This window comes from Micropterus salmoides, unplaced genomic scaffold, assembly GCF_014851395.1.
Source record: "Micropterus salmoides isolate LMB-PRFRI ecotype aquatic unplaced genomic scaffold, ASM1485139v1 Ms_hic_scaffold_17, whole genome shotgun sequence".
Classification (NCBI taxonomy): domain Eukaryota; kingdom Metazoa; phylum Chordata; class Actinopteri; order Centrarchiformes; family Centrarchidae; genus Micropterus; species Micropterus salmoides.
Window position 1 is genome coordinate 2206384 of NW_024040817.1, and position 22145 is coordinate 2228528.

Below are 22145 nucleotides of genomic sequence, written 5' to 3' on the forward strand. Positions count from 1 at the left end.
TCTAAAATCCATCATGTGATGGTATTTTAGCAGCAGCAGTGTGCGTGTGTGTTGAACATAGAGCTGTTCAATTTAATATGTTAATTGGAAATATATTAATTTAAGGAGCTTTCAATTAAGGAGATTAGATATTTACTACATCTAATCTTATCAGTTGTTAAACCGTGCACAGTGAGGAAACAGGGCACGCAGATTTGCCCGTATAGGGTTCCCTTCTAGACACGAACACAGTGTATGTGTGCGTGTGTGCTCTTTGTAACTGTGGAGCCCAGGGCCCAGCAGCAGAGCCTGCACTGGGACCCGTTGTTACTACCTTATGCTACTGCTTGTACCCCATTTATACTTGGCCAGTTCATGCATCTTGCGTGGATTAGATTGATTTTGATTACCAACAAAGCCCAAAGTGTAAATTCAACTAAGCAGTCAAGATAGACTGAAATCTGATTTACCATCAGATGCATCCTTCTCTCCAAAACACATTCATAATCTTCACTCCTCCCAAGTGTAACTACATCAGTAAGTGGTCTGTTCAGTTAATCTCTATGAGGTTTGTTCCTTATGATAATGGCTCAAGTAATATTGAGAGAGAAATGATCCATTTCCAACCTGTCGTTACGTATGGACGTCTCCAGCTATTTAAACATGGACTGATTATGATTCAGCTTGCATATAGGGCTGTCGCAGTGAAGTAATTTCCATGTTAGGTCTCGACATGTTGAGCGGTATATTATCGCATTTTCTCGTCACCTCACTGCACAGCAGCAAGCTAGCTGCTGCGTGCTAGTCAAAACATTGCCAAGCAAACTCCTTTTTGTAGTTTGACCATGTCTTTTTCAGACGTAGCTATATCATTACCTTCAGGGCTTGTCTATCAAGTCAATTTACATACCGCAGCAACGCGTGGCTTCAGAGTTTGAAGTCAATTTTGCGACAGCCCTACTTGCATACATAAGATAAGTCATTTAGAAAGCAAAACTTGCTATTGTGACATTTATTTGGTCCCTGATTGGTGCAGCCACTGAACCATCTGTGTGGTGAGAGAACATGAACACAACAAAGTGTTCCTTGGAATTTTTAATACACAGTATATTACTAAAAATATATGTGGTATCTTATTACCCACGAAATATCTTACTTTATCTGATCTTCTTTTAAATTCAGATTTGGATTGTATGTGTCATGAATGCATCTAGCCTGCGTGGCATTATTTTCACATAAAAATCACAGACTGATCTAAATTATTACAAGCTAAACTAATAACAACCTCCCGAGTCAATGTCTTATTTACTTTTATTAATATCCCTGTAGGGCTGCAGATACACAATTCACATGTAGTGTGTGTGACCTCCAAACAGGCTGCTCACTCTGTACTAGAAGTCTGAAGTTTTTGTAATGTTTCATCCTACTTTTTAAATATCTCTATCTCACAGATCCAGTTCTTACGATTATAACGTTCGCTCTGTGTCCATTCTCCTTGTTGATTGCAGCATGCTACAGTGCACTGGTCCCAGGGCTGGTGTGACAATCCTGATGCCCACAACCTGTAGGAGAAATAAAATGTTGTCACTCCTGATTATTTTCAATTTGAAGTAAGGTGCTGGATTTCACTTCAAATATTTATATTATCAGTAGTGCAGGGCAATGATTAAAATTTGTAATCGTGATTAATTGCATGATTTTCTGCGAATAATCACATTGTTGTGTGCGCAAAATTAAATTTTTTTATTTTCATTTCATTTAAAAGTACTGCTATATACACAAAAGTGCATTAACGTGGTTTGCAAACACTTCAAAATTGCAATTGCAAAAACAAATTAGGTGCTTTTACCAGCAGTATTCCCTTTATTCAGTAGAAATAAAACATTTCTTGTATATCTCAACTTAAACATTAATGTAATCAAATCAAATATGAAACCAAAGTTATTTGCCGCTGCCAGGGCATTACCGTTTATCTAGCTTGGTAAAACAAGTAAGAGTCCAGAGCCATAATCATAACAACATAACAGGCACCTTCTGAGCAACAGGTTAACATATATGAATCTGTTTTCCTGTCTTTTATGAACAGGTATCAGCAGAAACATTTTTCTTTTATCAGGGATAAACAGTCTATGGCAAGTGTCCCTGTTAGAGTGAGCTGAAGTGGTCGCCTCACGCACACAACCGCCCACTGCCGAAGTTGAATTGTCTTGAAATTTTGTACGCGATGCGCAGCACAACTCATTGGAAGTTTCCAGAATCTATTACTGTTTACTAAATAGGACATCAACAGGAGGGAATTCGCATGGCACAGCATCCCCACTAAACTAGATGAAGGCCTATCAGGTAAAAGTTATGTAATGTTTGCCTATAATAGGCTACAGCTACATCTTGAGAGCACTGAGACATTTGCATTTACATAAAGTGAAGTGCAGCTGCTGTTCACTATGTTGACTGGTTACTATGCTGCTGATACTTGAATGTGTGAAAGCATACACTGCAGTACTAACTATGATATATTTCAATAACGTAATAACCTGTACTGTTGCTGCTGTCAATTTTAATTGTCTCTGCTTCTGTCTGGTTTCAGCAGAGAAAAATGACATACTTACTTTTTATTCATTTGACTCTTCTGGATCCGGTGTTGTGATTTTTGTTACTTTAGTTAGTTTGACCAAAACAGGAAATGTTGCATCCACAGATAAACTAAAGCCAATTTTGTAATGTAATGTTTAATGAAGTAAAAATGCCAATCATAAACCTAAGACAGTTTATAAAATTCATAAGTTGTTTGGACCAAGTTATTAGAGCATCTGTCTGTCAATCCAGATTGTCCAAGAAAATGTTGTGTTGACGCCCTTATGTAGTTTTTAAGTGAGGACAGGAAGACCCATGGGAAACGAGAGATAGAAATGCTGTGAAACAAAGGTCCTTGGCAAGATTCAAACATTATATGTATTCATTATATCACAGGTACACGGCACACATGTTGGCCACCAAGGTCAAAAGGAACTCTCAAAAAAATTGTTTCTCATAGATCCATTGATTGGATCCAGTGTTGTTGTTTGTCCATGTTCCTTGCAGAATAATAAATGCTATGGACCTGGGCCTGTCTTCCGCTTTTACATTCACTCCTACCTGCCACTATGACTATATTGGAATTATTGATATGAGATTATTCGTGCAGTTCATGTGCTTGGAAAGATAAAATGAATTATGGACTGTCACTGCTTTTGAGCTTTTATATTTAGTTTCTTAGTCTCGTATGTACACTACAGAGGAAGACTCTCAGAAAGTGAAGTGTTTTTCTTTTTATTCCTAATTGAAGAAAACACATTTTCTTTTGTGTAGGCAATTTCTTTGCTTTTTCACCATGATCAGTTTTCAGTGAACAAGGCAGAACAGAGGATTAATATGAATATGTTGGTGCCCTCGTGTGGTGGAGCAGTAGACTGCAAGTTCCTTATACTGAACTATAAACCTGCAAGCAATTTTGCATTTAAAAGACTTGTAATAGCCATCTCAAGACAGCCCAGACGTCTAGGCTAAAACAAAGTCAGTGAAAAGTTAATAGACATGTAACCGCAGCCTAAGGATAGACTAGTCATCAATTAGACTATTACACTATTGAACGACCACCTATATATGACATATATATGTGGTCGTTAGATAGTGGTCGTGTCTATTAAAGACGTGGTATTCTGCTCATTTTCAGGTTCATAATCCTGTTTAGGGATTGTACCAGAACAGGTTTACATGGTTTAAATTTCAAAAAACGCCATATTTTTGTCATACTGCACATTGCTGCAGCTCCTCTTTTCACCGTGTTGAAGGATTCGTTTTAGCTGTGGAGTGATACATCTTGTCACTAAATGATCTTTGCTGGGAGTTGCACATGCGCAGTTCCTTGTTAAGGACTACTAGCCAATCAGGGCAGGTCAGCGAAAGGCCGGTAATAGCCAATCAGAAGCATAGAAAGTTATTAATCTGTAACAAAAGTATCTTTCATCCATAAAGTTTTAACTGAGCTCTGTCTCTACATCACAGGAAAAACTTATGTCCGCTGACTGCCTGGAGGGTAGATAGTGTTTGGAGGGAGAGGAGAGCTGTGTGCTGCAGCTCACGGTTTTTCCACCGGTGTTTTTGAGGGCGTTTCAGACTAGTCGCTCAGCGAGCATTATGACACGTATTTTCATTGTGACATCACAAGAAAGGGAAGTAAAGCCTGGACTACAAACGAGCTGTTTTCAGGCAGTTCAGAGCAGAGTTTTCTGTAGGAGATGGGAACTCCCTTTGGGCTGGACTCTGGGCTTTTTCACTTTGCAAACCTGTTACATGCACAAAAAAGGAATATAACTCTGTAAGGGGGAGGAAAAAGCCTAAAACCATAATACCACCTCTTTAATAGACATTGACTATGGGTCTAGGTTTTAAACAAGGTTGAATTTAGGCTGTCAGTGAAAGTGCTAACTGCGTCTGTATCTGTAGCTAGTTAGATCAGTTAGCCGGGCAGGTAGTGGTCCTAGCTGAGCCCTACAGTGCCAAGAGCCAAAGCTGGCAAGAAAACCACTTCTGTACTGTATTCTCTATTGTCAAAAGCCGTTTTTCTATTACCAGTACCAGTTCAGCTCGCCTCGACTTGACTCTGTTTAGGCCTACCGTGCTCCATTTCCATTGCAGATAGCACCCAGAGATAGTACCCCTCAATGGAAAACCAAACAAAGGCGAGTAGAGTCGAGGCGAGTAGAGCTGGTACCGTGCAGTGGAAAAGGGGCTAAACTGGCCTGTGTTCCCCCAGCCGTGGGAGCGTGTGTTCATTCAGCGGTGAAGGCGGACCTCTGACACCAAAGTAAATGAACAATATAACAGGTGGATTGTTTAATCTATGGTTTTTGTATTGTTCTGTCAACAATGTTTTGCGAACAAAGCTAACACGCTTATCTGTCAAAATAAATGCTATTATTCTTTTCTATCCTAACATTTCATGTTATCAAACTTTGTATTATTCAATGCACTGAATTGAGAATCTCTAAACAAAGACAGCTATATATTTTCCCTCGCAAAGAAAACATTTATTTTGCGATAGTCTGACCACGTAATGATAGCCTTTGGATATTGCTGGAAATTGTTCTAAATCCCCCTCCTTAAAGGGTTAATTATTATAATCATTTAATAATGCATTGCATTTAAATAGCACTTTTCATACACAAAAAGCGATTACAGTACAGGTCCTACCAGGCTGGACATGCAGTCTGCCAAAATGTGTATCTCCCTCCATAATGCACAGATGGTGGCCTACCATCAAGTTGCTTTTGTTTGTTTGTTTGTATACTTCAGATCATGTCTGATAACAGAGATAAACACACTGAACAAAATTATAAACGCAGCTCTTGTTTTTGCCCCCATTCATCACAAGCTGAATTCAAAGATCTAAGACTTTCTCTATGTACACAAAAGGCCTATTTCTCTCAAATATTGTTCACAAATCTGTCAAAATCTGAGAGATCATCCATCCACCTCATAAGTGTGGCATATCAAGATGCTGATCAGATAGTGGTTATTGCACAGGTGTGCTTTAGGCTGGCCACAATAAAAGGAATTTTGTTCAGAGTATGAGGTATCTTCCTTTATTCAATTTTCTTTTAAGTCAAGTTGGATTAGATGCATCATATATGTTTTATTTATATACATAGAGGGAGAGAGAGAGACTTCTATTTGTCTGTGGTACATGCCGTTCAGTGGCTTGTGTCTCCATGAAGGTTTTTCGTCTTCCTTGTCCTCACTCTTGGGTTTCTGCTGCCTGAGGTACTCACTAAGCCCTTCATATATGGGGGCCATCTTCCTGATGTAGTCCAGGATCTTTTCCGTTTCATCCAGTCATCTTGACACTCATTAGCCCTCGGCCTCCCTACACACCTCTCTGTCATCAAGGAAAACAAGAAATATTTTTCTCACAGATCCAGTTCTTATGATCAGAGTATATACTCTGTGTCCATTTTCCTTGTTGATCGCAGCATGCTGCAGGGTACTGGTTTCTTTGCTGGTGTGGCGATCCTGCTGCCCAGAACCTATAGGACAAATACAGGTTGTTATTTGTTGTCACTCCTGATTATTTTCAATTTGTAGTAAGCTTTTGGATTTCACTTCAAATATTATTAGCAGTTAAACACATAATTCAGTTTTGTAAATTGATGTAATCTGCATTGATCTTTTTTTCATTTGTTTACATTCTACTTTTTAAAACAACACATTCTCACTCCCGGTCAATTTAGCAACGCTTAGCAACAACAAATATGACACGTCCACTAAAGTTAGCAACAATAAAAAATAAAAAGCTATCGCTATTTTGAAACTGATTATTGAAGTTGTGATACTTTGCAATTTGGTTAGGTTTAGGCAACAAAACTACTTGGTTAAGGTTAGGAAAAGATCATGGTTTGGGTTAAAATAACTATGTACACTTGCCTGACTTAAATAAAAATATTTAATGTTGACTTTTTGTTACACGTTGGACATGAACACAGCTCTCCTGGTTCAAAGTCAGGGTTCTGGCCCGCCATCCACCCCAACCACCTCCTTAATCAGTCTTTTCTGTTAAATATCATATACCTATCTTTACCATCAAAAACTGATACTACAGGACTTCCCCCTCTGCGTTGAACTATGACGCTGTACTGATACCCAGTCCGTTACAAACCGACGCAGATGGGTATTGACCGTGCGTCCATATGTGACGAGTCAGGAAGTGAGAACGGGTTGTTTAAAAGACGTTTGTTAGTGACAAATGTGTAGAAAAAAACTTTTGAAACGTCTTACTTTTCTGTCAGCAGCGAGTGGTCCACCCATACCCATTCCCATCTTGTTGGCTTATTTTCCTGTATGACCCGTAGACCAATCCAGGAGTCTCCACAGTTCATACTCTTCACCAGCTCTACAACAAATTCCTAGTAGTTGACAAGAGACATAAAATCTTCATTATTGTATTATATATTGAATAATCATTTGTGATGTCTGAAATGTCTGAATGCAACTTTTCAGTTCATCCGTGGTGCATATATCAGTATTCTTCTTAATCTCATCGAGCATGATGCCTTTCATCTTTGCCAGACAGCCACTTCTAAGGAGAGAAGCAAAAGTGCTGAACTTTCTCCATTTATTGACAATTTGTCTTCCGTGGACTGATGAACATCAAGGCTTTTAGAGACCCTTTGGTAAACCTTTGCAGCTTCATCCAAGTCAGCAATTCTTAATCTTGGGTTTTCTGAGAGCTCTTTTGTTTGAGACATGGTTTACATCAGGCAATGCTTCATGGCAATGGCAAAATAAAAATTGTTGTGAGTTTTTTATAGGGCATGGCAGCTCTAACCAACGCTTCTAATGTTGTCTCATTGATTGGACTCCAGGTTGGCTGACTTCTGACTCCAATTAGCTTTTAGAGAAGTCATTAGCCTAGGGGTTCACGTACTTTTTTATCCCTGTAATGAATGTTTACATGGTATGTTCAGTAAAAACAAAAAACATATAATTGTTTGTTCAGTATTAGTTTAAGCAGACTGTGTTTTTATATTGTTGTGACCTGATGAAGATCAAATCACATTTCATGAACAATTCTGCAGAAATCCAGGAAAATTCCAGTGTTCATACGTTTTCTTGCGACTTTATTAAGGATTACAACAATGCCACTTAAAAGCATGTTTCACATCTTCATTTAAAAATGTGTGCAGTTCATCCCTTATTTTGATGCTTTCAAACTTTGAACGGAAGGAAGTATCTCATTATTCTTGCTGATGAAAGTGTAATGAATAAAAATATTAAGTTGTGATTTATGCATTACTAAATAAAAGTTGGTTGCACTACAGAGAGAAGTTACAAAATAACTGTACGTGACAACTAAATAGTTAAACATGCCTCGGGGTTGGTGTAAATCATAAGACATCACAGAATTATACTCACTAATGATAAAACAGCTTTTTGCCACACAGTATTTTTCATTACTTGCATATCATTTTGCACCACTTTAATCCAATAAAGACATGTTAATGATATGATATTTCAATGTTGATCTAACTTACCACATTGTGCTAATATGCAAAGTGGCTGTGCCATCCAGAAAAGTATTGCACACATTATGGAACTCCATCTTTCATCAGTGATTGGCCACTTGCCTTAGTTATGACTTTACGTCCAAACTAGTTAGGTTCTAACCCAAGTTATTGTGGTGCAACAAATTTTAGTAGCTTATTTAGTTACAAACTACCTAGTAGTTACTGTGCCACTAGTGTCACCCTTACAAAATTATTTAGGAAAGAACTTACACACGGGGTGAGAATTATACAGTGACAACCGGGGTGGTCAATCATTTTGTTTTCCAGGTCAAAAAGAAAACCCAGTACAGCGCAGGTGCGGGCTTCAGTAAACTAAAATCTTACAATGCTTACAATATCCTTGCTTATTTAACCGATGTCTGCTGTCTGTAGATGATGATAAATCAAATTCATTATACAAATTGATGGGTGCCCCATACCCCACGACGACTTTTGTACTCAGAGGTCACAGCAAAACTGCCAGAAAGTCAGACCCACAACAGCAGAGAGTCATGACCGCTCAAAACAGACCCGCATGAAAGAGCACAAACCCGACATTGCCGAGTTGTTTTGTGACGCGGCGTTTGTAGTCAAATTGGCATATCTTGCAGACGTATTCAACATGCTCAACAGCCTGAACCTCTCGATCAAAGGATGAGAACAATGGAGCTATAGAAAAGAAGGATACAAGATGGACCAACTGACAGCAAGTTAAAAACAGATCACTGGCATCTTTGATCTCTCACTCAGTAACAAACACACTCACCTGTTCCTCTACGTTGTTTATGATCACCAGATCTGATCCTCTACTTTGACAGTCCCATCTGCTGTCAGACCAAGTTTTCTTCTCATTGGATTTAAAGTAACAACTACATCCAAATCTTTCCCATCCTTCAGGACACCGCTTTCCTTCATGAAGCGAAACAAGCTTTAAAAACAAGTGTTTTAAAGACATAACTCTGCTCAAATAAATTATGGCAACACTTAATCATATAACATCACACAGTATAACTTCAAGTCAGTTGAATATCAATCTGTCCAGATTAAAAAGAAGAATAAGCGATTGTTGTTATGGCAGAAAATTGTGGCCTTTTTACATTTAATCTTTTATGTATATTCTTTTACTATTGACTTTTTAAATTTACTATTATTACTGTTAGTCTGTCCACATTTACTAGGGTTCAGGTCAGAGCTGTGAGATTGTTTTGGTGTTTTCCCATCTTGTTGTTCCTCTCCTCTCGTGGAATGTTCATTCAAGGCTGAGAGAGGATCTCTGTTCCCCATAACATAGAAACCTAGACTGTGTAAGTGATTATGCATCCCAGACACCCAAAGCTGCCCTAGGCGGCAGGTCTCTGGACCAGCTGTATATGTGTTTTAGTAATTCTCTGTTTATTCTCTTTTGTTAATAAATTCTTCAAAGACAACGGTTAGTTGTTACACAATTATTTGCCTAATCCCTCACCAGCAAGATACAATTTCCACGACAATTGTGAATCAGTGTCACCTGTTTTGGTGCAAATGAAAGTGAAAACAGGTTCACTGAAGAGTAAAGCTAGACCTACCCCCAAAAAGGAAATCGTTTTGCAGGTGGTGGCCACTGATAATTGCTCTCTCCTTATCCACCCTGACAGATTGTTCTCTAGTTTTGTTCGTTTCATTGTCAATACTGGTAGCAAGACTACTGCCTTATGCAACCAGCCTATTCAGGTTTTACATGTAGTCCAGCTCCTCTGGGATGACACATCCATATGTGCTTATTTCTGTCAAAACTGTCAGAAACAGACTCTATGAGGGTGGCATGAGGGTCTGCCACGGCGCCCCGTGTTCTTCACAGATGAGAGCAGGTTCACACTGAGCACATGTGACACACATGAAAGAGTCTGGAGAAACCGCGGTGAACGTTATGCTGCCTATAACATTATCCAGCATGACCGGTTTGGCGGTGGGTCAGTCTGGAGAGGCATATCTTTGGGGGGTCACACAGACCTCCATGTTCTAGCCAATGGTACCTTGACAGCTGTTAGATACAGGGATGAGATCCTCAGAGCTGTGGGCTCTGGTTTCCTCCTTGTGCAGGACCGTGTGTAGGCAGTTCCTGGATGATGCACTACTGAGTCACATTATGAGTTCCCGTGATGAAAGACATGCAAGTTTGATCAGTCTGTGTAATTTTTGAATCCAGCCCTTGACCTTTCTTAAGTCATTTTGTTAACAAATTATACAATGTAGAGGAAAGATTTTGAACTTGCAGTGTATTTCATGGCATCACTTGAAATACCACTTGTTGTTTACTCTGTGAATACTCTCAGGTTTTGTATCTCATTTATAACAGAAATAAACACATAGCAAAACAGATAAATAGAATTAACAATATATAATTAAACTTAATGGCTATGGCACGTTATACCAAGTGAATTGTTATAATACTGGTGTCCAATCAACTTTGCTTTTGTTCTTCAGCTGCTTTTTCTTCATCCTTTAACTGACTGTGCTTTTTACTTATTCGGGTTTCATAACTGCTCTGTAACTGACTGTTGTTGACTGCCATGTCTTGATGCTTAATAAGCATCATTTTTTACCTGAAATTTGTCCCTGCAGCTCGCTGTAGTTGTTGTACAGTTTGTCGTATCTGGTCTGCAGATGGTCTTTTTCCAAAGTGACTGTAATATCTGGTGAGAAGCACAACAACATAATAAACACACCAACACCACCAAATCATTGTGTCCCTGAGCAAGACACTGACCTAATTGCTCTAGAGGCGTGCGAACTCTGACATATATAGCAATTGTAAGTCGCTTTGGATAAAAGCGTCAGCTAAATGAATAAATGTAAATGTAAAGAATGATCTGCCGCTATACTTTGTTTAAAAGTCAAGAATCCTATCTGCGTGCTGACTGTATTATACATCCAATAGTCAGTATAATCAGTCCAGCAGTTTGACTTTCATTTTCACAACACCAGCATTTCAGTGAACTGCTGTCCCCAACAACATACAAGGATGAAACCTGTTTCCTGAGTATAAAGTGTCTGACAACACATCATACTAACCAACAGTCATGAGGACAGCAATATGATAGTGCTGTTTATACACTGCTCAAAAAAATAAAGTGAACACTAAAATAACACATCCTAGATCTGGATGAAAGAAATAATCTCATTAAATACTCCTTTCTTTACATAGTTGAATGTGCTGACAACAAAATCACACAAAAATTATCAATGGAAATCAAATCTATCAACCCATGGAGGTCTGGATTTGGAGTCGCACTCAAAATCAAAGTGGAAAACCACACTACAGGCCGATCCAACTTTGATGTAATGTCCTTAAAACAAGTCAAAATGAGGCTCAGTAGTGTGTGTGGCCTCCACGTGCCTGTATGACCTCCCTACAACGCCTGGGCGTGCTCCTGATGAGGTGGCGGATGTTCTCCTGAGGGATCTCCTCCCAGACTTGGACTAAAGCATCCACCAACTCCTGGACAGTCTGTGGTGCAACGTGGCGTTGGTGGATGGAGCGAGACATGATGTCCCAGATGTGCTCCATTGGATTCAGGTCTGGGGAACGGGCGGGCCAGTCCATAACATCAATATCTTCCTCTTGCAGGAACTGCTGACACACTCCAGCTACATGAGGTCTAGCATTGTCTTGCATCAGGAGGAACCCAGGGCCAACCGCACCAGCATATGGTCTCACAAGGGGTCTGAGGATCTCATCCGTGTATCTAACAGCTGTCAAGGTACCATTGGCTAGCACATGAAGGTCTGTGTGACCCCCCCCAAAGATATGCTTCTCCAGACTGACCCACCGCCAAACCGGTCATTCCGGAGGATGTTGAAGGCAGCAGAACGTTCTCCACGGCGTCTCCAGACTCTGTCACGTCTGTCACATGTGCTCAGTGTGAACCTGCTGTCATCTGTGAAGAGCACAGGGCGCCAGTGGCGAATTTGCCAATCTTGGTGTTCTCTGGCAAATGCCAAACGTCCTGCACGGTGTTGGGCTGTAAGCACAACCCCCACCTGTGGACGTCGGGCCCTCATACCCCCTTCATGGAGTCTGTTTCTGACCGTTTGAGCAGACACATGCACATTTGTGGCCTGCTGGAGGTCATTTTGCAGGGCTCTGGCAGTGCTCCTCCTGCTCCTCCTTGCACAAAGGCGGAGGTAGCGGTCCTGCTGCTGGGTTGTTGCCCTCCTACGGCCTCCTCCACGTCTCCTGATGTACTGGCCTGTCTCCTGGTAGCGTCTCCGTGCTCTGGACGCTACGCTGACAAACACAGCAAACCTTCTTGCCACAGCTCGCATCGATGTGCCATCCTGGATGAGCTGCACTACCTGAGCCACTTGTGTGGGTTGTAGACTCCGTCTCATGCTACCACTAGAGTGAAAGCACCACCAGCATTCAAAAGTGACCAAAACATCAGCCAGGAAGCAAAGGAACTGAGAAGTGGTCTGTGGTCACCACCTGCAGAACCACTCCTTTATTGGGGGTGTCTTGCTAATTGCCTATTATTTCCACCTCCATTTGCACAACAGCATGTGAAATTGATTGTCAATCAGTGTTGCTTCCTAAGTGGACAGTTTGATTTCACAGGAGTGTGACTGACTTGGAGTTACATTGTGTTGTTTAAGTGTTCCCTTTATTTTTTTGAGCAGTGTATACTGTCCTCTTCCTGTTGCAGCTGGTTGTTTTGTTTAGTTTAGCGTCCGCTGGAACTAAACAACGTGAGCTACACTGCAAGCAATGATGATAGTCCAGAGAGAGTGACACTACATGTGACTCTTATTAAGATTAAACATATTTGGGACTTTGTATGGATTGTGCAGAATTATCCTTCCTCTTCTACACAGAGCGACAGGAGCATGAACCTGTGTTGACTAGCTTTATTGTGCTTCCCAAAAAGTCTCTCGGACAAAATAAATGAAAGTCAAGTTTTTATAAAATACATGGACATACACCTGTTGTGTTATCAAACTGAAATAAAAACTTAAAAACATGACATTACGAAAAGCAGAGAGGGACTCAAATTATTTTAATTTGAATTAAAAACTAAATTCCTTACATCGTATGAAGACTCCAGCCAAAATCAGAAGATACATCACTCCTAGAGTTGCAGCAGTAAAACAACTTATTTTGACACAATTCTTTGGAGTCTGTGATCCTACAGAGACAAAATGCAAAGATAGTATTTTCATTATGTTTGAAGTTTGAAGTGGCCACTATGAACTGTGTAGTTTTAGTTATTGTCATTCTCTCAGTAAGGAAAATTACTCTTGTGGCACCAGATTTCATCACCAACACACCTGATAATGACCCATAGTGAATAGTTAATATCTAATCTTTATATAGCTACACAAAAATGCACATTAACTTTTTAATTTCAGACTTACTTGCTTTTTGTGTCCCAGGATCAGCGTGATGCTCTTCAGCCTCTGAGATCTCCACCTCATTCTCCTTTCTTGCTCCTCTGTTCTCATGAACTCTTCTTGAATATCTCACATTCAAGCTTGAATCTGGTACAGCAAGAATACTTGCAGACATTTTGAAATATTTTAAACTTTACTAAACCGTTTCACTGTCTGCTTGTTTCTCTTTGAGGTGGGTGGACTTCACCACAGGAAGTGACAGCAGGACAAACCACTAACACAGAAGCACACCAAAACATATTTGTTACTGTTAATTGACGAACCCCACTAGACTTAAACCTGACTTAAATTTAGGCATAAACTATCTAGAAGTATATTTGAAGCTGAAAAAGAACAGCAGTATGTGGTCTAATCACACATTCGTGCATAGCTGCATTCATGGTTTCACATACCATTTACCCACACATGCCTCTCTGACACAGGAAATGTCATGTTTTGACCGGAAAAATGTTTTTTTTTCTGTCTGGTAGACAAAGTTTTGGTTTAAGTTTTAATGGTTCCATGATGACATTAAACTTAAGATGCTAAGCATCAGCAATTGTGGTGTTGTATTTTTTTAAAGCTGTAAACATGTAAACAGGAAAGTCCCACACAACACTATTCCAGCCACGAGTTAGGTAACATTAAATGACTTGATTATGGACATTCAGCTTACTTTCTAGTTCACCAAGACATGCTGTTGTTGTTATGTTAGCTATAGTATATTATAGCTCTTAGCTGTATAGAGTTGTGAGTATCACTGTCTGTAGCTGGTGCGCTGGCTCTAGGACAATCTCGTCCTCTCTGCATGTTAGCTTCACAGCAACCGTAGCAACAGTTTGCTAAACCACAATTTAGCTATCTTTGTGTAGTAACAACATACACAGGGAACAGCAGCAGCTTCAAGAATTCTCAACCATAATATGTCATTTTAAAGTTTAGCTAGGTTTAGAGGAAGGACAGTGTTTAAATATGTACAGTATGGGACTCCTCACAAGTATTTGAAAACAGGCTGTTGTAATATCCCTCTCTGCAGAGAGGGTAAGTGCACATGTAGTCGTGTGGATGACTTCCAACCAGACTGTTCACTGTGTAGGGCAGAGGAACAATATCTATGTAATCCAGGTTGTTCAGGATGCAACACAGAATGAACAACTGAAGAAATGTAAAATGTGAGTTGGTCTGATTTGACAAAGTTGATCCCAACACTACACACCCCTCTGTCCTCAAGATAAACAGGAAAGCTCTTTCTCACAGATCCAGTTCTTCTTATCATTAAATCCGCTCGTTGTCCATTTTCCTTGTTTATCGCAGAATGCTGCAGCGTAATAATAGTTGCTGTGCGGGTGTCCTATTGCCCAGAACCTGGAGGAGAAATAAAATGTTGTCACTCCTGATTATTTTCAATTTGAAGGAAGATGTTGATTTTTACTTGAAATATTTTTATTGTCAGTAATAAATGACAATTATATTTTCAATAACGTGTTTAGATTAGTAAATTAATAAAATGTGAAGTAATATTTTTTTCATTTGTTTTCATAATTTTAAAAACAAACTTATTTTAGTAACAAAATGAATTGTGATGGAAACTAAAAACTTTAAAATCGTCTCACTGTACTGTCAGCGGTGAGTCGTCCACCCATTTCCATCCTGTCCGTTCTGTGGCCCGTAGACCAATCCAGGAGTCTCCATCCTTGTTCAGCTCAGTGACACATTTCTAGTAGTTGACAAGAGACAATAATCATTTCTCTGTTCATAATTCAGTAATTCTATTGTGGTACATGTGTGATGTCTGAAAAGTCTGAAGGAAAAAAATCTGTGGCAACTTTTCAGTTCATCAGTGGTGCATAAATCAGAAACACTCAGAGGACTGATGGAATTCAGCTCCTCTTGTAGAATAAACATTGTTCAATGGTGGGAAAAAGTACTAAATGTTCCTACTTAAGTAAAAGTACAGATACCACACTAAAATGTTACTCAAATAAAAGTCATCCAGTAAAATACTACTCAAGTAAAAGTGAAAAAGTACCTGGATTTAAAAGTTCATGAGTATCAAAAGTAAAAAGTACTTTTCAAATCTATTGATCCTACAAAAAGCAACGTATCTTTTTAAATTTACTGAAGACAGTGCCGTGTAAAAAGTTCAAGACTTTGGCCAAATAAAAAATCTTGAACTTTTACCAACATGTTTATTTTCAACAAAAATAGACAGCAGTTAGAAAAGAAAAGTTTCAGCGGAGAGGTTCAGAGATGGATGCAAAGTAGAGTCCCATTCTGTTACCAGAACAGAGACCGGAGTTGACATGAAGCCATGTAACAAGTGATTTTCACCTTGTTTTGGACCTCCTTTTATAGCTCTGTTTCTAAGCATTACATCACCTCTTGGCTCTCTTTCCTGCTGCTCCTGGATCTGTGGAAATCCCCAGATATTTGGTGTCTCTTATCATCTTCTGACCTTTCAGCATTTTGGTGGATTGTCACTTTTATTTCAGTGACTGTTGCATTCTCGGCCCGGCTACGCTGCTCCCCCTCTCTGTGGCCTTGGCGTGCTTACTGCTGATCATAATATCTCAACCATAACCTGACTTTGTGGAATGTCCTGGTGAGCTGGTGTCTTTTGTGCTGTGTGCTAGAGACAGGGCGTTCTTACTGTGCACTGTCTTACTGTGCTCCCTCACTCTGCTGTGTTTCCTACCTCTGCCCAACAGCACAAATGCTTGCTTACACACACTCAGGTCCTTCTGTTGAGCCCAGGCAGTCAGATACAGAGAGGAGCACATACACACAGAGCTAGAGAGCTTTTACACTGTGGTCTGAACTTTACGTGTCTATATAGAATATATATTTGTGGCAATGCGTCGTCATAGGAAGCCGACTGGCTGCAGGTCAAAAACAGAAGTAACAGATCACTGGCAGCTACATCTAAGATCACACACTCAGTAACAAACACACTCACCTGTTCCTCTTTGTTGTTTATGATCACCAGATCTGCTCTACTACTTTGACAGTCACTTCTACTGTTATACCAAGTTTTCTTCTCATTGGATTTAAAGTAACAGCTGCATCCAAATCTCTTCCATCCTTCAGGACACCACTTCCCTTCATGTCAAATGAGTGTTAAAAGATGGATTTCATGTCATTTAAATTGATTAAACCATGTTTCACTTTCTTCTTAAATATCTTTCTTGCCTGCCACTTGTTGTTTGCTCTATAAAAGTAATGGCAAAGTCAAGTTAGATCAAGTGAATTAGTTTGATGCTGGTGTTCATTGTTCATCACCTTCAATTTTATCCTTCAGCTGCTTTACTTCATTCTGTAACTGACTGTTGTTGACTGTCATTTCTTGAGGAAAAACAACAAGAGATAAAAGAGTCTTTAGAATATTTTAAAATATGTATTCTTAATAAGCAGTCTGAAGTTAGATGCTGTGTATTTTGGTATTTGCTTATTTTGTTTTGAAACCCCGCGACCTGATCCCGGATAAGCGGATGAAGGTGGATGGACGGTTTTTAAACCTTTCTTACCTGAAATTTGTCCCTGCAGCTCACTGTAGTTGTTGTACAGTTTGTCGTATCTGGTCTGCAGCTGGTCTTTTTCCGAAGTGACTGAAATATCTGGTGAGAAGCACAACAACATAAGAAACACACCAACAACACCAAATCATTTGCCTCAAACTAAAGACAGAATTGCATTACTTTCTCTGCATATTTTAATGTTCTATGATAAAACACCTTTCGTGTTATCAGACCATCCAAAGCGCTTTACATGTTACATTCACACTCGTTCATCACAATGTGGTGTTCAGTATCATCCCAAAGGACACTTTGACATGCAGACTAGAGGAACCTTCCGATTAGTGGGCGACCCTCTTTACCTCCTGAGCCACAGCCGTCCCAAAAAACATCAAGTAACTATAAAAGAGATTTTTGTTTTTTTAGCTATGGGGTATATTTTATTTTCAGAGATGTTGTCTATATGTTTTTAAACAATAAGTACAGACTCATATGCACTATGTTCATTGACATCTAATCCTCTCAGAACTGGCTCTGAAGTAATTCCCCTCCTAGCGTGACTGCAGTGTAAAAATTATGGACATGAAAACAACAGTCTTTGTTGTGTGCAAAAAGTTTTTCTTAAGTTCAGCCAAAGCTAGAATGAGGCTTCATTAGTCTGAGTTAACCAGAATGAAAGTTTACTTGTTTTTAGTAAAATGTTCCCACTTTGTTTCCACGGACTGTGTTTCTTTACTGAGCTGTGCGGTGGAAGGATGCTGCCGAGACACAACACTGGCAATAACCCAACCTGTTACTAGGATCAAGATACCTGTTTGATTTTTATAACTCAGACTGCTGTGATCTCATAATAACTTCAGCTGAATGTTAGAATGCATTTATACACAGAGCTGGCAGGACAAATGATTACAGCGATAAATAAATCTTTCAGCATGCATGTGGCAGGTCAGTATTATATGAAGATGAACAAAAAATAAGAACCTATCCTTTAAAGTCTGAAGCTGGTGCTCAAGACAAAACCAGACCGTCTCAACCTCCTCCAGCTTGATTCATTAGATCTGGTTGTGGAGAACTAGAAAGTACACTTTAGTGTAACTGAGCAAACTTTGGTGGAAAACATTTAATAAATGTGCTTCATAGACCAGTTGCAGCAGTTTTTCTGCATTGTGAACAGGTTCAGTATTTGGTTGTCAGTAGTTGTGGGGTGTATTTTATCTTACAACGTATGTATAGGAGGATGATTCCAGTTATGGTCAGAATGCACAGCACTCCAAGACAAAATGCAGCAGCTCTGAAAGGCCTGCTTTGGACGGCTGGAGGATGATTCTCAGTGTGCGGTCCTAAAGTGGCAAAGCACACAGAGAGCGGGTTCATTAAAGGAAAACAACATGCGTCATGTTATCATTCCCCACACATAACATTTTAGTCAACAGCTTCATTGTTTTGATCTGTGGTTCTAAAATGGAGTGTTAACATTGGTAATCATTTACATTTTGTTAGATTTTAAACAAATCATATAAAAACTTATGGAAATCAATTATTATTGTGATGTAAAACAAATATGAACTCATCTGAAATGTTGATCCGTTATGGGCAATTCGATTGCACAGCTCGCAACTTTGCATAATCTCCTCTTGACTTTCTCTCTTGGCTCTGTATTAATAACTTCTTCCTGTCATGTGGCTGCTGTTTACATTTCTTTGTAAAACTTTACTAGAGCTGACGCTTGTTGGCTAAATGTTACCTTAACCTATATGAATGGCCAAAACAATTAAACATTAGATCCAGATTTTGGTTTTAAAAACTTGGCAGAAGATTACAGAAAATGAACACATGAACAATGAGTCATCTACTCAGAGAGCTCTAATACTTTTTTTAGCAGAACATAATCCAACCAGCTACAGGAATAAATGTATAACATGTTTAGTATGAACCCCTTGTGTTTTTGTGGATGTTTCCTGTAGTTAGTTGGATTATCTTCTGCACTGTCAGTTCAGTTTTTTATTTTTAGATTTCCAATCAGCCTAAGTTTGTTTCTATTCATTTAGAGTTAACTTATGGGTCAAACATTAGTCCAACATGATTTAAAAAGACACACTCATACAGAAGCAAGATAAACATTATTTTTTTACATCATTGATTTGTCATAATTTCTCACTTACCTCCGTCGTGTGACTGAAGATCAGTGTGATCATCTCTGATATCGTCTGTACTCTCGTAGATAGCCACCGTTCTTTCTTCCCACTCTACGTTGTCCTCCTGCACCTTTCTGTTGTATCTCACCTTCTTTGAGAAATCTGGTTTGGCATAAATATCTGAGGACATCTTGAGAGGACTGAGACAGTTGAACAGTAGCTGCACTTCACTTCCTGTAACTGTTCTGTGTTGATTGGTTACTATGCTGCTGTAAACCTTCAATGTGTACAAGTATACTCTGCAGTACTAACTGTAGTAGATATAAATTCATTAACATAATAAACTGTATTGACGCTGCTGTCAGTCTTACAGGGCGGCTTCTGTCTGGTTTCAGTAGAGAAAAATGAGGAAGTAGCAGCATGCAAAGAAACACACACTCACTTTTTATTCATTTGACTCTTCTGGACCCCCCCCCACACACACACACACACACACACACACACAGCAGATTAACAGTTTGGCCAAAACAGGAAATGTCTATTTTCTGTTGCTTCCACAGAAAAAACGGAATCATTTCCAACTAAGCTGTGATGTTTAACGAAGTTGTAATGACAATCCTAACTCTATGACAATTAATACATTAAAATACATATCCTACATACATACTTTCACTACTGTGAGGCAGATTGTCCTGAAATGAAATGTGGTGACACCATTACTGCCACCGTCTGGCCTGAGCTTCCAAAAGGCAAAAAAAAACCCACAAAAAAGTTGAAGCACCTTCATTCACCACAGTGGTTGAACCTTTTTTGATTTGGCCTTTTTGTAGATTTACATTTTGCACTTCTGAGTAATGAAATACAGTTGATTTTCTCATGGTTGCCTTTTTATTATGTTGTTTTTAAGGGAGGGCAGCAAGAACTATTGATAAAGAGAGGGAGAAATGCTGTACACAAAGATTAGAAACCATTACATCACAGTTACACATGTTGGCCTCCATGGTCACCAGGAAACTCTCAATACATTGGTTTCTCACAGATCCATTGATTGGATCCTGTGTTGATGTATTCCCATGTTCCTTTCAGATTAATATATGCTTTGGACCCATTCACAGCATTTACATTCATACCTGCCTGCCAGGCCCTGTGGAACAGAATAAGTACTATATTGTTACAGGGAAAAGCTGCAAAACACATGGGATTATTGATATAAGATTGTACATGCAGTTATTGTGCCTGAAAGAGCTCATAAAATGAATTATGGACTGAAAACCCTCTTGAGCATCATGTTTACTTTCTTTATATCTTTTAACTCGTATGTAATCTACAGAAGAAGAGTTTCAAAAAGAGGAATTTGTTTTTTTATTCCAAAGTCAATTCATATTTAAAATTCATATCAAAGCAATTGTTTTTTCACCATGCTCAGCTTTCAGTAAAGAGGGCAGCACAGAGGATTAATATGAACATGTTGGCGCCTTCGTGTGGTGGAGCAGTAGAATGCAAGTTCATTATACATCATTTTTACTCAGCTACACACCACACATGATGTGGCTTGATTAGTCAAGTTAAACCCATTTGTGGAATTGTTCAGTGATTATCATTATCTCAACACTGTCGGACTCACGCAGTGCTAATTTAAAATACATTTTAACATTATTTGAAAACGTGATTGACTTGATGAAACATTAAGTATTGTTCATATTAAGATTTCAGTTTCTTAAAAATACTAGCATATAAATGTTGACATATCATGATTTAACAAAAACTAGAATTTCTCACGTATATGTCAGAGTTGATCCGTCCACCCATTCCCATTTGTTGTTCCAACCGTTTTTCACTGATTTCAGACCGATCCAGGAAGCTCCATGTTTACTCAGCTCTCTGACAAAATCCTGATCATTTTGCAGAAGAGCAGATAATTATTTCTCTGTTCATACATTAGATTTTCAGTGGTAGTAAATTAATGTTGTCATGTTTTGAACATCTCTGATGAAAGAAGAAATGCAAAAAGTTTTGTCAATAACTATAAAGATTTGTCCTAAACACAAATATGTGGATATATGTTGTCCTGTGTTAGCCGTTTCCTAACGGTTTCTACCATAGAGGCAGTAGAAACCGTTAGGAAACGGCTAACACAGGACAACACCCTGGACAACAGAACTAGCCTCAGCCCTGACCAAATCTGCAAATTACTCGACCTCTGTCTAAACACCACCTACTTCCAGTACAACGGTGGATTCTACAGACAGAAGCATGGCTGTGCCATGGGCTCACCGGTATCCCTGATTGTGGCAAACATCTACATGGAAGAAGTGGAGAATAAAGCCCTCAACTCCTTCAGAGGAACAGCACCGAGCCACTGGTACAGAAATGTGGACGACACCTGGGTCAAAATTAAAAGCCAGAAGTCAAAATTAAAAGTGCAAGCCTTCACAGAACACATCAACTCTGGAAAGCAACATCAAGTTCACACGATAAGATGTCCTCAACAACTGTTTGGCCTTCCTGGACTGCGCTGTACACATTGAAGAGGACAGGAGCCTGCAGATTGGTGTTTACAGAAAACCCACACACACAGACCAATACCTACTCTTCGATTCACACCACCCACTGGAGCACAAGCTAGGGGTCATGAGAACACTGCACCACAGAGCGGAAAACATACCAACAAGCGCCCAAGCCAGAGAGAAGGAACAGAACCACCTGAAGGGGGCACTTACAGCCTGTGGATACCCTAAATGGACCTTTGTGAAAACAGCCACAAGATCCAAGAAGAACAAAACTACAGGGGAGGAAAAGAAGGTCAAACGCAACAACATTGTGATTCCATACGTGTCTGGAGTATCAGAGAAACTCAGGAGGATTTTCAACAAACACAACATCCCTGTGTTTTTTAAACCCAAGAACACACTAAGACAGATACTGGTCCACCCCAAAGACCGCACACCCAAACACAAGAAAAGCAATCTAGTGTATGCGGTCCAATGCAGTGAGGAATGCACAGACCTGTATATTGGGGAGACTAAACAACC

At 39.5% G+C, this 22145-nt stretch overlaps 3 protein-coding genes across 6 annotated transcripts in view; 1 reads left to right on the forward strand and 2 right to left on the reverse strand.

Annotated features, from left to right (window-relative positions):
- LOC119906777 (collagen alpha-1(XIV) chain-like) overlaps window positions 1-22145 on the forward strand; it is a 516646-nt gene that overhangs the window by 456750 nt on the left and 37751 nt on the right. The gene's annotated exons all lie outside the window — the stretch shown is intronic.
- On the reverse strand, window positions 5571-9164 carry LOC119906793 (C-type lectin domain family 4 member M-like). Its single transcript, XM_038724158.1, has 3 exons — window positions 8827-9164; window positions 6793-6920; window positions 5571-6044 (listed from the first exon to the last, which is right to left on the reverse strand). The coding sequence occupies exons 1-3, from the start codon at window positions 9013-9015 to the stop codon at window positions 5903-5905; spliced, it is 459 nt and encodes a 152-aa protein (XP_038580086.1). The 5' UTR covers window positions 9016-9164; the 3' UTR covers window positions 5571-5902.
- Window positions 14080-19565, reverse strand: LOC119906779 (CD209 antigen-like protein E). Its single transcript, XM_038724129.1, has 7 exons — window positions 19141-19565; window positions 18199-18318; window positions 16991-17080; window positions 16746-16808; window positions 16423-16565; window positions 15080-15183; window positions 14080-14831 (listed from the first exon to the last, which is right to left on the reverse strand). The coding sequence occupies exons 1-7, from the start codon at window positions 19301-19303 to the stop codon at window positions 14693-14695; spliced, it is 822 nt and encodes a 273-aa protein (XP_038580057.1). The 5' UTR covers window positions 19304-19565; the 3' UTR covers window positions 14080-14692.